We start from the raw sequence: 17,547 nt of genomic DNA, 5'->3' as shown, positions 1-17,547 counted from the left end.
AGTAGCTATGAACTTCACTGAGCATTTCCAGGGGGAAGAGATGCCTGGATGTTTTGTCAAAAGGCATGGGGCTCAGGACATGAGCTTGGGCAGCCCAATATATAAGGATACCATTCCTGATCATTTGCAGGACCTGGGGTTTGGAGTAGTTGCATAGGGGAGCCTCAGTGAGTTAGACAGGGAGGACGCTTTGGCTACTCGGGGATAGGGCTCTACAATATAGTATTAATACTGCCAACAAAAACAACAGGGTTGGACCCTAACTTAGCACAAATGGAGGGCGATTTCCATCCAGGGAAGGCTTTTTGTCCAGTGGAGGATACCGCTAGCAGAAGTGGAGAAATGGCTGCAGTTTTTGACTATTCCTCCTCCTCTTGCAGGCCTCCTGCACTGTTCCCGAGGGCAGGAGAGAGGGAAATTAGTGAACATTACCTCTTCCTCCCTCAGCTGGCAGGAGCATCCTTTGAACAGAACTCTGCTCAGGGGGTGTTGCTGCTGGCAGGAGCAAAGGCTGCATTGCATTGGAGTGTTCAAAACACTTCACATGCATTATCTCAGTCATCTTTACAACTGTAAGATGTCAGCATTATTATCTCCATGTTGCAGATGGAGGGCTGGGTTTGCTAGAATAGTTTGCCTGAAGCTACTTAATGAGTTCATCGCTGAAACAATATTTAAACTGTGGACTTCCTGGCACTTTGTGCACTGTCTTAGCTGACTTGCTGCAGTAAGAGGTTAGGAGACTCTGTACTATTCTAGGGCTATGGGAAATCAGGGAGAGGCAGTCCTGGGCAAGGTAATGATGGTTGCTGTTACACAATAAACATATTGTTTTGCCACAGACAGAGCCACCTCCTGAGCATATGTACACCACCCTTCTCTCAACATGCTGTGGACAGTGAATTACAAACCAAGACACTCTGTCCCGGGGACGGCGCTAAGGGTAGTCATGGTTGGGCATGTGCCAAAGGCCTACACCCCAATAGGGGCCCACTGACAAAAGCACCCTAGACTTACTCCTCCTCTTCACCACTGCAACCTGCTTGTTCACCTATGTCTTTCTCTGGCGCAGACAACAGTGGTGGTGAGAAGGAAGAGCATAATAGATGCCACTGACTACTTGTTCTCTTGAAAGAGGATGAGAAGCAATAATAGGTGGTGACAATGGCAGTGAGAAGATAAAGACACTGAGGGAGGGAGCCCATTGATGGTGTCTTGCCCAGGGGCCCTCAAAAACCTGGAGCCGGATCTGCTTTGCGCCTTCTATTTTGGCATCAAATGGCCAAGGATGCTGCAGCTGTTTACCTCAGGAACAAACATTGCACATGGAAGCCCAGGCTTTGAAGCGGGGAGGGAGGAGTTATTACCAAGTATCAGTTCTGTATCCACCATTGCCAAGAAGTAAAAGAGTGTGTGCTACAAGAGAGTGGAGAAGACTGGCTGGTGATGCAGTATAAACATCCCACCATTTGGCCACTTCATATATAGAGAATAAGATTTGGTCTCTTACATAAATTAGAGTTAAATTACCTTCCATCTGAGTTATAAAACAAAGACCTTTGACATTTAATTTTAAAAGTGCTAAAAATCTCCCCTGTGATTTATCCAAATATTATCATTAGTCGGTATTCCCCCAATGTGTTTTATTATGAATCCCTCTATTTCAGGCCTGTGAAACTTGTGACCCTCCAAGCTGAATACAATCTACCAGCCATGTTTGCCAGTCCTCCAAGGATTCAATAAATGGTCTGGTTTTGCTGCTTGTGTAGGACTGCAAAAAGAGCAGGGACGTTAAGCACCTGGCCAGTTACAATTCATTGCTTGTGGACTTGTTTAGCTTGGTGGATCACAAGTTGCTCTGGTCTGATCGATTCAGAGATGTAGTGGTACTATAATTAATACACTAGTGGATCTTGTTTGCCCGCACTGGCACACTTCTGTGTTTATACTTGTATATATATTTACTCCTTTCAAGAATAGTAATCACATGAACTACGATTTTCATTAACCAATTCAAAGGTATTTATATTTCTGAGTATTTTCTTTATACTATTGTAGAGTCGTCTCTTGGTTATTTCATATCAATCAATCCATGTGATAAACAGACCATAGTGTCTCCTGCCATTCCTTTTAGTTTAATTTAAAAGATGGCTTTGTATGTAGCTCCCTGGAGACTTATATTGACTAATTCCCTTTTGCTGTAATTAAAGAGGAAAGGGGGCGGGGGAGGAAGTTATAAATGAGATTTAAAGGAAAGCTTTTATATTGAATTTTGAGAGTTACATTTTATAAAACTTGAATGCTGACCCAAAAGGATATTCTGGAAATTTAATTTAGGCTGTGACTAAAAAGGCACTTTTAAAAACTAGAACTTGCATTCATTCCCCTGTTGTGTGCTATAAATATACTTCCATCAATTTTAAGTGGCATGTTTCAGTCCATATGTACTGCCAAATAATTTATAATAGCCTTCTAAGCAGTCCTATTCTTAATGAAAAATAGAAGACCTGACCTATAATAAAAGAGGTTAGATTTTTCATTTTATGTTTCATCTATTTGGTTACAGATATCAGTGCCATCAGATGAATAATAAATATAAAATAATCATGCATGGTAGAGTCCACTGATATTTCCAAGAGCCTTCATTAGAGTGTTGTAGAAGGAACATTATTTCGTATTCCTAAAATTATTTAAAATTATCTTGAATGTGTTATTTAATATTTCTACACCATTTAGCATTGCTTATTAATTGTTTTACAAAAGTGGATATTAATGGTCCTCCAGCAACCATGACTACAATCCATAGTACCAACTTGCAAAGATTGCCTATGCAATAGGGCTTTTAAAATGGATTTTAAAAACCTTCCACACTTCCCCTGACATTAAGTAGTGTATTATCCTATTTAGGCATTTTGTTTTAATTTAGGAAGATATTTTTTATTCTACTTTTTATTCTACTAGAGAAAACTGGCTGAGATAGTAACGAAGAAATGCTCTTTCTGGAAGAAATGTTTTTGCTAGGCTGGCCAGGGAAAGCTTTCTATACCTTCAGATTTTTAAATTTGGATTATGAGTTCTTCTTGTCCTCTCCATTTAATATGATTAACAGCACAGGTGAGGAAATCTTGAAGGAAAGCATATGTCTATGATTTGATCCAAACTGGATTAATGGAATGTAGCAGTGACCCGTGTGCTCTTCTCCAGGGCTCTCATTATGGCTGAAGCATTCACTGCCTCCTAGCTGTTCACTTGTTGTCTGTAAACTACATTTAGGGGTATCCATACCACAAAAATACAATTACACTTAGCACCTGTGTTAGCAGAAACTATACAGAGGACAAGGCCTATGTGGCCTTCTTAGAAACACAGCAAATGTTCCAGCACATTTAAGTTCCCTTGCTTGCAATGAGACTTGGGAAAGTATTGCACCTGAACCTCTCTCCCACTTAGATCAATCGAACTAACAAAGTGCTTTACTTTAGCTGCTTCATGCCTTCAATTTTTTGCCCATCTCTCACATTACTGTAGAAAAGCTTTAGTCACAGCAGCCTGCATTTTATGCTGCTTTTGGGCTGTCAGTTTCAGCCTTTTCATATTTTTTTAAAACTATGCTGTTTTGAAGATCAGAGTATAAGAATGATGTTGTTTAATTTCAGCTTGACTTCTAAGGAAGACTGTGCAATATAGATGTAGCAGTTAATACATTTTTGTTGTGATTAATAATGTATTACTCTATATTATTTTTCTTTCTAGTTCCCTTTTCTCTTGTTCCGTTTCATAGCTTTTTTTCATCCTTGTTTAGTTCTAAGAAGAATTAGTTTGCATTGATCTGTTTTCCTTTTGATGAGACAACTATATTTATGTAAAATATTGCTCTGCATTCACTTTTCTTCATTTTCTTATTGTTGACTCTCCTACTGTTTCTGCACCAATGAATGAATGAATGAATGGCTGCAGAGAGAGTTGTTTGTGCTCTTGTATAGATTAAAGGCATCCTAAAAAGAGACTGGAACAATTCACATACACTCCGCTTGCAGTAGAGGCTCCTTACTATACTCTTATATTTATGAAGATACAGTCTACACGGTTAAAGCTTGACAGATTGTTTTTGTGAGTTTCTCTCAAGGGAATATTCCTAACTGCACACTGTATGCCACAGAATTTCAGCACAAATAATATATTTGCAGGTCAAAACCTGGGATTCAGCTTGGGCACTGGGGATTAGGAAGTAAAAATATTAAAAGTTTAAAACAAGCATGGAAACCACTTTTTGCACATCTAGAGATATGCTAAGTTTATGACAAATAATTTCAGTCCTGTTTAGATCTCCCACCACCACCACCACCACCAAAAAGAGTGAATCTTAGTATTTCCTAGAGGATATAATTTTATCAGAAATCTTATCCAAACATTGTTGGATTTTGCACTTGTTAATTATTGAAATAATTTTGACTCTAGTGAGTTATAGGTTTCATTGTAAGTTATTTCTCATTTAGAAGAAGTTATGTTGTTCTTTCAGTATCTTCCAGAAGGTATCTCTGTTGAAATTTTGATGACAAGCAGATTTATTGAAATGTAATCAATAATTAAAAGCCAGATAATTAAGCAACTAACAATATATGCAGCATAAGCCTATGTATATTTACTTGGAAGGAACTCCCATTATGTTCAGTGAGTCTTACTTCCAGGTAAATGTGCATAAGATGGTACTGTTAATTGGTTAAAAGCTATTAAATACTTTGGAAAAGTCTCTGTTCTTTACAAATGACATAGATTAGTCCATTGATTTGGGAAACTCTGGCCCATGGGCTGCATTTACTAGCTCCTTCCCATGCTTCGGCAAAATAAAATCTCCTCCCAATCTTTGATGAATAGATATATTTGCTTTTTATGGTCTGCCTTGGAGGTCAGGAGAATTAAGCTTTACTGGACACAGCAAGTAAGTGAATTCTGGAAACCTCCCAGCAAAAATGCCTTGTAGGCCACCAGCAGACATACATATCCAGAGACTGTCGCTTTAGGCGCCACCACTGAACTCAATTGCAACTGTCTAACATAAGGATCTCTCACAATCTTAATTTATTTCAGAGATGGCTAGACTGTGTTTTACAGCACTTTATATTTGTCAATGTACTATGAAGTATTAGTGTGCCAAAAATCAGTGCTTTGTCCAACCCTGTCCTACAGAAATGACAGTATTGTCACAGGAGCACTGCTTTAATGCCTGCCTGTCATGATTCATAGAGAAAGGATGAAATATTTGATAGTTTATTTGCACATTCTAGCTGTTTCATTTTTCAAATATAGAACTTTTTTCTAGACAATGCGACACAAGGCCGTATAACTTCACAAGTCAAGGGGGATGAAGTACCAAAATGTAATTTATGTCCTCTAAGAATGAATATCTTTAAAAAGTATGACTCATCACTGCTGTTTTTAAATTTGAAAGGTAGATATATTGGTAGCATCCCATTTACATATGGGAATCTAAGGTTGAGGGATGACTTACCCAAATACACTTGGTGATTCTGGTTGTTATTCAGTTTGTGTCCTTCTACTGATGGAAGGCATCTATCAGCAGAACAGAGACATTTGGGGCAATTTCCCCTCCCCTCATGCCACCTCCCATGCTGTTCCAAGGGTCCCCCAATCCTCCAGAGCAGAGTTTGGGGGATATGCAGAGGGCTGCATGGGGGAGAGGGAGTAATTGAAAATCACCACTCTCCTCATTCCACTGACAGCCGCAGAAGGACACCACCCTCTATACACTGTACATCTCACAATCTAGTCATTTGAACTGTTCCTTTATAAATTGCCATCTGAGGCACCTTATTGCTTGCTTTGCTAAATTCTAGTGTTTGCTGAATTTATTTAACTATTATTATTTATCATGTTTTTAAAAACCTCTTAATTTACCGAATGGTGGCATCCTTAGATAAGTCACTGATTCCTGTGAAGTCTGATTGTAATTGAATGCACAAACATAACTATTTTATGTATTTATATATTTAAAATGTTTATATGCTACCCATCATCCTACTTAGGTCATATGACCACAGCCAATAGTACTACATGGCAGTGTATTGCTATTGGTCCACAAAATCAGTGCAGATCATAGGATGGTTCATTTGGTTAAATATTAATTGCCTCCACTTTAGAAGATGGGAGGTCTGATGTCAATCTCTTTCTATCCATTACAGACGGCTTCATTCCAATTACTTATACTGCGACTGTCACCTGGCTTGGCTTTCTGACTGGCTGCGTCAGAGGCGATCAGTTGGACAGTTCACATTCTGCATGGCACCTGTTCACCTGAGGGGGTTTAATGTTGCTGATGTTCAGAAAAAAGAGTATGTCTGCTCAGGTAATATAAGTTTATTGTTTATCATTTTGGTTTGTTCTATCATTCTGTACTGATCTTCACATTAAGCACTGAATAAACTACTCTAATGTTGGTCCTATTTAAATGTCACTCTGTGCCAGTTCCAATTCAATCACATCCCAGCTAAACAGTATAATAATATTTTAAATTACTATGATTTGTTCAGAGTCTTTTCTGAACTGCTGGGCTGTGTTAACCATTCTGTACTTAAATTGTCTTTTTTCAATTGTACTCTGATCATATTACTGTGAGAGAGTAATTAACAAATAATATGATCCCAGTTCTCAAGCAAAAGCCTTCCGAGCTCTATATCTGACTAGCATACAAATGGACTGAATTAGCAAGTGCATGTGAAATGCTGGTGTTTAATTTAACTCACAGTGAACTTTGGTAGGTATATATTTTGAATGAACAAAGAAGAAAGTCTGTACTTTTATCCCTAGCTATGATGTTTATAGTAGTAACGTATGGCTGTGAGAGCTGGACTATAAGGAAGGCTGAGCGCCAAAGAATTGATGCTGCTGGAGAAGACTCTTACGAGTCCCCTGGACTGCAAGGAGGTCAAATCAGTCAATCCTAAAGGAAATCAACCCGGAGTGCTCATTGGAAGGACAGATACTGAAGCTGAAGCTCCAATATTTTGGCCACCTAATGCGAAGAGAAAACTCCCTGGAAAAGACCCTGATGCTGGGAAAGACTGAAGGCAAAAGGAGAAGGGGATGGCAGAGAATGAGATGGCTTGATAGCATCACCGATGCAATGAATATGAACTTGAGCACGCTCTGGGAGGGAGCGGAGGACAGGAAGGCCTGGCGGGCTATGGTCCATGGGGTCACGAAGAGTGGAACACGACTTAACGACTGAACAACAACAACAGTGATGTTTATAAAATTTGGGGGGCTGTAATCTTCTAGCTCACTAATATTCCTAATGAATATGCAGTGGAGGTGAAGCATAGATTTAAGGGACTAGATTTAGTAGATAGGGTCCCAGAAGAACTATGGACTTCTGTTCACAACATTGTTCAGGAGGCGGCAACAAAAAACATCCGAAAGAAAAAGAAAACCAAGAAGGCAAGATGGCTGTCTGCTGAGACACTGGAAGCAGCCCAAGAAAGAAGGAAAGCAAAAGGCAACAGTGATAGGGGGAGATATGCCCAATTAAATTCAAAATTCCAGAGGTTAGCCAGAAGAGATCAGGAATTATTTTTAAACAAGCAATGCGCGGAAGCGGAAGAAGATAATAGAATAGGAAGGACAAGAGACCTCTTCCAGAAAATTAGGAACATCAGAGGTAAATTCCAGGCAAAAATGGGTATGATCAAAAACAAAGATGGCAAGGACCTAACAGAAACAGAAGAGATCAAGAAAAGGTGGTAAGAATATACGGAAGATCTGTATAGGAAGGATAATAATATCCTTCCTATACAGATTTGACAGTGTGGTCAGTGAGCTAGAGCCAGACATCCTGAAGAGTGAGGTTGAATGGGCCTTAAGAAGCATTGCTAATAACAAGGCAGCAGGAGATGACAGTATCCCAGCTGAACTGTTTAAAATCTTGCAAATTGATGCTGTCAAGGTGATGCATGCCGTATGCCAACAAATTTGGAAAACACAAGAATGGCCAACAGATTGGAAAAAATCAACTTATATCCCCATACCAAAAAAGGGAAGCACCAAAGAATGTTCAAACTATCAAACAGTGGCACTTATTTCACATGCCAGTAAGGTAATGCTCAAGATCTTGCAAGGTACTCCAGCAATTCATGGAACGAGAATTGCCAGATGTACAAGCTGGGTTTAGAAAAGGCAGGAACTAGAGACCAAATTGCCAATATCTGCCGGATAATGGAGAAAGCCAGGGAGTTTCAGAAAAAACATCTATTTCTGTTTTATTGACTATTCTAAAGCCTTTGACTGTGTGGATCATCACAAATTGTGGCAAGCTCTTGGTGGGATGGGGATACCAAGTCATCTTGTCTGCCTCCTGAGGAATCTGTATAACGACCAAGTAGCAACGTAAGAACAGACCATGGTACAACAGACTGGTTTAAGATTGGGAAAGGAGTAGGGCAGGGTTGTATACTCTCACCCTACCTATTCAACCTGTACGCAGAACACATCATGCGACGTGCTGGGCTTGATGAAGCCAAGACTGGAGTTAAAATCGCTGGAAGAAACATTAACAATCTCAGATATGCAGATGATACCACTTTGATGGCTGAAAGCGAGGAGGAGCTGAGGAACCTCATGACGAAGGTGAAAGAAGAAAGTGCAAAAGCTGGGTTGCAGTTAAACCTCAAAAAAACCAAGATTATGGCAACCAGCTTGATTGATAACTGGCAAATAGAGGGAGAAAACGTGGAGGCAGTGACAGACTTTGTCTTTCGAGGCGCAAAGATTACTGCAGACGCTGACTGCAGCCAGGAAATCAGAAGATGTTTACTTCTGGGGAGGACAGCAATGACAAATCTTGATAAAATAGTTAGGAGCGGAGACATCACACTGACAACAAAGGTCCGCATAGTTCAAGCAATGGTATTTCCCATGGTAACCTATGGTTGCGAGAGCTGGACCATAAGGAAGGCTGAGCGAAGGAAGATAGATGCTTTCGAACTGTGGTGCTGGAGGAAAATTCTGAGAGTGCCTTGGACTGCAAGAAGATCAAACCAGTCCATACTCCAGGAAATAAAGCCAGACTGCTCACTTGAGGGAATGATATTAAAGTCAAAACTGAAGTACTTTGGCCACATAATGAGAAGACAGGATACCCTGGAGAAGATGCTGATGCTAGGGAAAGTGGAAGGCAAAAGGAAGAGGGGCCGACGAAGGGCAAGATGGATGGATGATATTCTGGAGGTGACAGACTCGACCTTGGGGGAGCTGGGGGTGGCGACAGCCGACAGGAAGCTCTGGCGTGGGCTGGTCCATGAAGTCACGAAGAATCGGAAGCGACTGACCGAATAAACAACAGCAATCTGCTTTCAAGCTACCTTGACATTTCTCCTTCTAATGTTCTTGACATGTGATGCTGTAGCATGAACACCACTGGGAAAAATTCCATAAACATTTCAACTTAAAATATGTTTTTATAGGTTGGAATAATGATTGTTTTTAGTTTACCATAGGTGACTTCTTTGATTAGTATTCTTTGTTCTGGATGACTTGGGTCCTGTACAACAGAACGTAATCTAAATGTTTAGTAATCATACAACATATTATACAACACTTCACAAATTTTCAGTTGATAACTTTGGGTTGATTATCCCCATTTTTTGTTTATAGTGTGAAAGGTTAAAGGGCATATTTGAAAGTGGTGCATCAGTATAGTTGATGCTCGAAGAACATTTTTGTTTGTTGAACAACAAAAAGCATTGGCTACAAAAAAGAAACAGTATCCTATATTTTTAGAACTATACTTTCATAAAGAAAGTTAAGATATATTTTCTTCTTGCTGTACAAACGTCAAGTAGATAAAATACTACAAGCATTCACAAATGCATTTTGTTAAAAGAACATTAATATATATTTTGTAAATACGTTTTTCATCTTGACAACTCTAAATTGATGATATGGATGCACCCTAAACCATGGATATAGGGGTATAGCTGCAGTCTCCCTGTGCTGAATAGGAGGTAGGTTTTTTAATGCAAATTCCCAGTTCCTGTTATGTGGTTTTACCTTTCATAGATTCCATCTCATTAAAATAACTTGAGACTGAAATGCATTACATATGTAAAGTTGGTAAGTGTGGGATAAAGACCAAGGCGTTAATCCATTGATATTGCATACATAAAGCTTTTGGGAATTTGGACTCCAAGGACATATGTACACCCAGCAGGACTTGAAGCAGGAAATTCCCATAGCATATCACAGGCTGCTTTTGAAACTACCCTGAAGTTCAAAACCAGTTTACTACACAACTTCGAGTGTTGCAGACTGCAAGACACAAAGTTCAAACTGCAGAGAGTGCACAAGAGTTCTGGATTTTTGTCTTTAGAAATAGTTTTCATGGTTTTCAAAAAGACTGCCAGGAATTGCAAAAGGCATGACTGACCAAGAGAGAGTAGCCTGTAGTTGTATCCCAATTTTAACATTCTCTTTTAAGTAAACCTTTTCTAAATGTTGCAGGGCTGTACTTGCTTATTTATCTGTGTCCATGTGTTCACTTGTTTTCTGACACATCTTAGGCCATATTTAAAGATCAAAAGAGAGATCACAATTTCTACAATCTGATTGTGCTAATGGTAACTCAGGCCATGAATTCCCAGTGGAATCTCTGACATTTCTGAAACATAAAGTAAAAAGTTTCCCATAATTCTCTGTTCCTTTTTTTTATCAAGGGACAACCCCTTCTTGGTATATGGCAACCTAGTGGTAGTTTTGCATCTTTGGGGAGCTGTATTTCAAATGATAACATTTATAACTATATATAACCAGACATCTTTTCTAATCCACAGTATTGTGATGTGAATTACCCTTGCACTATTTCTTTATCCATTACTACATTCAGAGATCAATCCTATGGCCAAGGTCGGTTTCCAGAAAATCAACCTCCCCCCACTTCCGTGCTGCCTCAGAGGCAGCGTGGAACATCCCCGTCCTCCACGCTCACAAGAGGAGCACGGAGAGGGCGGAAAGGGGCGTGGCTGGGGGCATTCCGAGGTGGGGAGAGCGTAGCTGCCTGTATGACAGACACATCCTATGTTTCCAATAATTCTCATCCTATTGTCACATCCTATGTGTCGTACAGCAGCCTCCTTCCCCGATCCATACTCCTGTGGCTAGACAGCCACAATTGGCTGTCTAGCAGAAAAAACAGGGAAGGAGGAGCGCGGAGGGAACAATCCCCTCCATGCTTCTTTTGCCTTGCTTTGGATAGGATTATCTCAATAGGATTGCGGCCTCAATGACACTACTTAATGGTACATCAGGGTTTCGTTTTTCAATACTTAATGGTTTGGACAGTAGTGATATATGCAGATATGTTCCATCAGTATATAAACACTTTTTGCTTTGGAATAGGAAATTATTCCACCATTCTTTGATATTGTTTAACAGTATATTAATATAAAGGATTTTAAAAGACAGTGCATAATAAGGCTGTACTCACCCTCACAAAAAACAAAATAATTTTTTTTGTGGCACAGCATTAAATAAATAGTTTGATAACTGACAAGCGATAGGCAAGCTTTTCATATCTTATTCATCCACTGAAGGAATAGGGTGTAGGAATCTTCTTCTGTTCCAGAATTCAAGCCATGATTGAACATGCATATAAAATAGGAAATGCATAATTTATTTGTTAAAAGTTTGTTAAATATTCTGAAAGCAATATCCAATAGCGTTATTCAAATCAAATCTCTCTAGCGGAGCTCTGCGAAATCTTTCCATTGTTCATTATGCTAGTGCAACTCTGTTCTGCAACCAGATGTGCAACTGCTGCACAACCAGTTATGCAAGTGTAATACGCAACTGGTTGCACATTAGGTTGTGCGAGGATAATGTGCAACTGATTGTGCAAGGGATTGCACAAGTATAATGCACACCGAGTTGCTCAAAGGCAATGCACAACCACTTGCAGAACAAGTTGTGCAACTCTGCTTGCACAAACGTAATTTTAGCTGGATTCGCTTCTTGTGCATAGTTTGGAACCTAGTTTCCGTTAGAGCAACGTCATTTGCACTAGCAGAATGACACAATTAGATATTGCCCTGAGAAGTACTTTTTCCTGGTTATCACTGAAATAGTGCAGATATTATCCCTCACACACCATATTTTTGATCAGTATCAATCTTCTGCTGGGAGTCCAATGGACCCTTTTAAAGTTCTAGGCGGAAATAAAGTAACAGATAATTTTACCGTTTTAGTTTAACATAACCTAATATATGATATTTTATTGGTATCAGATTCCCCAAAACTTAGTCTGCTATACAAATTATTGTGGTACTTTGGACCCCACAACGGTAACCTAAATTCTTCATTGTTGTAACAGGAAGCCATGCAGGAGAAAACACAAGAGAAATCAAAACAGTCACTTAAAATGCATAGATGAAATACTGGGCTCATAATAAAGAAACAAAAGAGAAACCAGAAAATGCCTAAGTGAAATACTGGGCTTGTAGTTAATAATGGAAGAGGTGTTATGTATGCCAATAGCTTAATAGAACCCTCCCCAGCAAAAAAATGAACATTATAAATAAGACAGCAGTGTTAAAAGTTTCTGTTATTAGGGTGGTAACTTCCATGTCAAGATAAAGTCGACTTGGAACAGAATTAACCCCGTAGGATCAAAGTTATTCCTGGGGTTCAACAGACCCCTGCAGTGGTTTATTAAAAAAAAAAATCGGTACACACAGGAATATGCTGAGTTGTTGTTGTTGTTGTTGTTGTTGCTGTTGTTACAAAAACAAAAAAAATCTGTGCCAGCGTTCTTGAAGTGAATTGAATAATCAAGCAGATGCACCCTTGAACTGAATAATCACCCATGTACACACATGCACGCATGCACATGCATACACACACATGCATAGAGAAGGAGGGGAGAAAGAGAGACAGAGAGGACTTTATTATACAGGGAAATGCTGTGTTATTTTCCTTACCCTAGTTCAAGCAGTTACTGGGGACAGAATCGGTGAGATCCTAAATGACATCAGTGGGCTTCCACCCGTGCAATGGAACTTTCCCTTCCCCCTGCATCCTCATGCCCCTCAGATGAGTCAGATCAGTTCTGGAGGGTCTTACAACCCTCCAGAGCAGATTTGGTGAGCACAGAAAGCTGCAAGGAGAAGGGGAATCCATTCCACCGATGGATGCCATAATTCCACTGATGGATGGATGCCATTCCATTGTTGGTTGGACACAATTGGATACAACCCTTTGGACTCTTATCAGCTTAGGCGTTTTGTACTTTTATTGTCCATTTAAATGGGGAGTATAAAGTGGTTTAGGTTCAGGTTCGCTAAAAAGACTTTTACAAAGATTTCAAACAGCCACTGGAGTCCACAGCAGTGCCACTGGCTTGGGAGAGGGGGTTAATGAAAGAAAATTTGGTATGGCTCTCTGGTGCTAGGCACACCACTTCCATAGTATTATTGAGCAAACCAGTTTAAAATCCAGTTAAATTTTAATTTAATTTAAATGTTCCTTGCCTGGCAAAGTTCCAGATGACTATTATTCTACATGAAGCTGCAGGTGCAGGAGTACTAATTATGCTTTATAATCTTGAAAGGTTAATAAGAATATTTTTTCAGATATTTCTTAGGTGTCGAAAGTCGGCTAAAGCTAGAGCTTCTGGTTTGTTCCCATAGTGACGTCTGCTGTAGAAAAAAACCTGAGAAAAATAGCTTCATTGTTGACATTCCTCCTTTGTCCTTTCAGCTTTAATTTATGGTGTAAATATTTTAAGCTGTGTATCAGTTTAATTTGCGAAACTCCTATTTTTCATGTTCAGTCTACACACATTATATATGTATATGGAATTATGTGTGCACAAGAAAATTCATTTTACATTTTTTTTGGCTTTATACGGAACTCCCTGTGTGGGGGTTATACTGAAAGGAATAAGTAGCCACAGAAGAGCCAAACAAGTTGCCAGGAATGGCAGTGCTTCCTAGTGAAAGCTGATTGTATGAATATGTACTTGTTGCTGATTCACACGTGCGTGCTCACCACTGATTGACAGCATCAGGTGATGGCTTACATGGGTGAAATGGCTGACACAGATAAAATACTGTAGACCGGCCTTTTCCAACTGGCTGAGCATGATGGGAGGGTTTTTTTTAATTGTAAAATTTCAACAGCAAAAAAGAGAGAAAGAAAAAAAAGAAAGAAAAAAAATTGTGGCTACATAGATTTGAATATATCATTTTCAGTGCATACATATTATACATGAATGAAAATACAGCCTTCTAAGAACTATACATAAACTTCAACAAAAGCAGGGCAAATATCCAAATAAGTATCCGTTCACAGGTGGCGTCTATACACCGCCCTTGCAAATGTTGAAAATGTTGTAAGATCCTCAATCTATTGCATTATAAGAAGTGGCTGTTTGTCCTTTCAGTGTTGTAGTATCAGCCTTTTAGCTGTCAGAAGGGCATGGAGAATCCATTCGCGCTGACCATGTGTTAATTTCCAGGAAGCAGGCAGATAATTTAAAAAAGCATGTACATCAGCAAATAGTAAAGACTGTTCTAGTATACAGTGTATCCATATAATAACCTCCAAAAGAAGCAACTACTGGACATCGTCAAAACATATCCTTAAAAGAAGCATTAATTGCGTTACACCTCCAGCAATTAGCTGACTTAGACAAACCCTTATTAAAGAGACTTTGTGGCATCCAATAAACACGAAACAGTTTTTGCTGAATAAGATGCAGCCTGAGATCCATAGACAGATGATGGGAGTTGTAGTCCAACACATCTGGAGGGCGCCAGGTTAGGCAACAGACAGAGCTTTTGTATCTACTTGCATCACCTCGAATACAGTGGTGTTTTCTGCCAGAATTAGTTCACACATTCAGCTATGTGCCATTGAATAATGAGTTATCAAGTTTAAAAATACCGGATGATGAACATGCATGTGTGAATCAGTCTTTAGTGGTCTGATGTGATGCATTAAGATATTCTGAATTACAAAATATGGATTCTTCATAAATACTTGTACACCTACAGTACATGTAGGGTTTGGGGTGAGGCATGACTATAATGCATTTGGACACACCAAGATAACTTTGTGTTCAAGAAGCATTCGTGTGGGATTGGTCATCAGATACTGTCACCAAATGTTTGTACATTAAAAAATTAAATCGTTTTAACCCCTGTAATTGGTAATTTCTCAGATTAAAGCTGCAGTGAGATTTTGATAGTATTTTCATGTTAAGCTGACATTCTTCTCAATACACACAAACTTTTGTTGTGCCATGATATTGAGTTAATTCATTGAAAAGAGGTGGTCATACACTGTCTAAAGGATGGTAAGCCTATGACAGGGCCTGTCTTTTTTGTATCTTTGTATGGGACCTGGTAATTTTAGGCAATTTAATTAAATAATAATTATAACATTAGAATGATCTGACTGTTAGGTTTTGTTTTAGAGTGATGCAAATTGCAGGTAATAAAATGTGCACAACACCACATTTTTTAATACTGATGTTGATTTCTTTTCTTTCTCAGGTTCACATGCTGAATCACCATCCTGCAATGCCAATTCCATCAGCTGCCCATCTGCTTGCACTTGTAGTAACAATATTGTGGACTGTCGAGGAAAAGGCTTAACTGAAATTCCAGCCAACCTGCCGGAGAGTATTATCGAAATGTAAGTGTAACTTCGCTTTCTGCATTCTATAGAGCTGTATTTCAGCCAAAGAGAGAAACCTCATGTGCAGATTGTTTTTGAATTTGTGGGCCTTCTGTTCGTGGCAATACCAGTTACCAACAGCTGATTCTGGAACTTATCTTTGGTTTTAGACATAGCTTTTTTGCACAATATCTGTTTTTTTTAATACACTTGGATGCTTAGAAGATGAAGCCTTAACAAATTACTTAATTATGTTTTTACCCCAAACTAATTTGTGAGAATGGGATACGATTATACCTTTAGTCCTTTACACTGTTGTAAAGATATGTTGTATTTGGCTGAAATTGTAGAACATGTCTATGTAGCTTTTACTGATTTGAAAGCTGCTTTTGATTCTATTTCTTGGGAATGTCTGTGGAGCAAATTACAATCTATGGGCATTGACCTACAGCTTTAAAAATGTATAATGATTTTATATTCTGGGGCACCTTTGCAAGTTAGAACTGATGGAAGATATTTATCTGACTCTGTGCCAGTCACAAAAGGAGTAAGACAAGAGTGTTTACTTGCCCCACTCCTTTTCAATTTAATTATAAATGATGTGGTAGAGTTCTTAAGGAGTGACTGTTATTTTCCAATCAAAGTCGAAAATCGGAAATATTCAATCCTCCTTTATGCAGATGATGCAATCCTGATTTCTCACAACCAGTTGGGCTTACGTAGATTGCTGAACTGGTTCAGTCTATATTGTAGGAACGAGCTTCTTTCTATCAATTACCAAAAAAAACCAGAAACTATGATATTTGGTAAATCCAAGCAAATTCTTAATTGATCACTAGATGGGAATAAATTGGAGCAAGTTTCTCTTTTAAGTATCTTTGTGTGGTCTTCCAGTGGACAGGTGCATGGTCTTCGCAAGTTCAGTCAAGCACCTTACTAGCAGGTAGAACATTAAATGGATCATTACGGTTTTATTGTACAAAAGGGGACAATCTGGTTCAGCCCACCATAGAATTGTATAAGACTAGGATTCTGCCAAAATTGCTATATGCTCCACTATGGGCTATGGCCAATTGAGATTCAATAGAAAAAGCTCAAAATAAATTTCTGCGTAGACTTCTGCCAGTTCCCATTTCTACAAAACTAGAATTGGTTCGTGCAGAACTGGATGTAATGACTATCAAAGCTGAAGCTCTTAGGTTAGCCCTGATTTTTTGGTTAAAAATCACCTTTAAGCGGGCATCAGAATTTATTCTGATGGTATTGGAAGAGATGGGCCCAAACTCTTGGAAGCAAAAAATGTAACTTGCTGTCATGAGTTTGGGATTCTCTACCTCCTTTCCCTTGATCCAAGGATATGACAGAGCTAAACTAATATTGCTGCAAAGGTTTAAGAACGCTGAGATGCAATTTCAGGTGGCTGGGATTAAGTCTTGTCAAGCTAACAACTTTTATGTCTCCTTTATTCCTTCATACCTATTGCTCCCAAAATACTTGGTAGATCTGGCAAATGTTAAAATGAGGGTAGCCTCTATTCAGCCAAGATTAAATGCTCTTCCTTTACCAGATTTGGTGGGGCAGCATAAAGCGGTTCGTAAGAAGGGCAGAGTATGTGGTTACAATTCTGTATCATTTGAAGATATTAGTCATATACTTCTAGAATGCTCTATCTATAATTATCCTAGAGCCAAATATATTCATCCATTGTTAAAATCGTTGAAGGGAAGGTCATCTCTTGTAAAGGTTTGCTTTCTGTTGTCGAATGCTGAAAAATACGTATCCTTCAGAACATCTACATTTCTTGTCAGTGTTTTACAGATGCATGTTACAAAGCTTAGGGCACAATCCTATGGCCACTAGTCA

General features: G+C 39.0%; 1 protein-coding gene across 1 annotated transcript in view; it reads left to right on the top strand.

The window, feature by feature from the left end:
• SLIT3 (slit guidance ligand 3) overlaps positions 1-17,547 on the top strand; it is a 693,114-nt gene that overhangs the window by 440,038 nt on the left and 235,529 nt on the right. Inside the window, exons 8-9 of the mRNA XM_084838630.1 lie at positions 6,201-6,364; positions 15,561-15,702. Of these exons, the coding sequence (XP_084694756.1) occupies positions 6,201-6,364; positions 15,561-15,702 (306 nt within the window). The remainder of the gene's footprint in view (positions 1-6,200; positions 6,365-15,560; positions 15,703-17,547) is intronic.

This window comes from Heloderma suspectum, chromosome 2 (assembly GCF_057233095.1).
Source record: "Heloderma suspectum isolate Gila_16-S chromosome 2, 16-S_ref, whole genome shotgun sequence".
Classification (NCBI taxonomy): domain Eukaryota; kingdom Metazoa; phylum Chordata; class Lepidosauria; order Squamata; family Helodermatidae; genus Heloderma; species Heloderma suspectum.
Note: the sequence above shows the minus strand (reverse complement) of the source record. Positions and strands in the feature narration are given on the sequence as shown.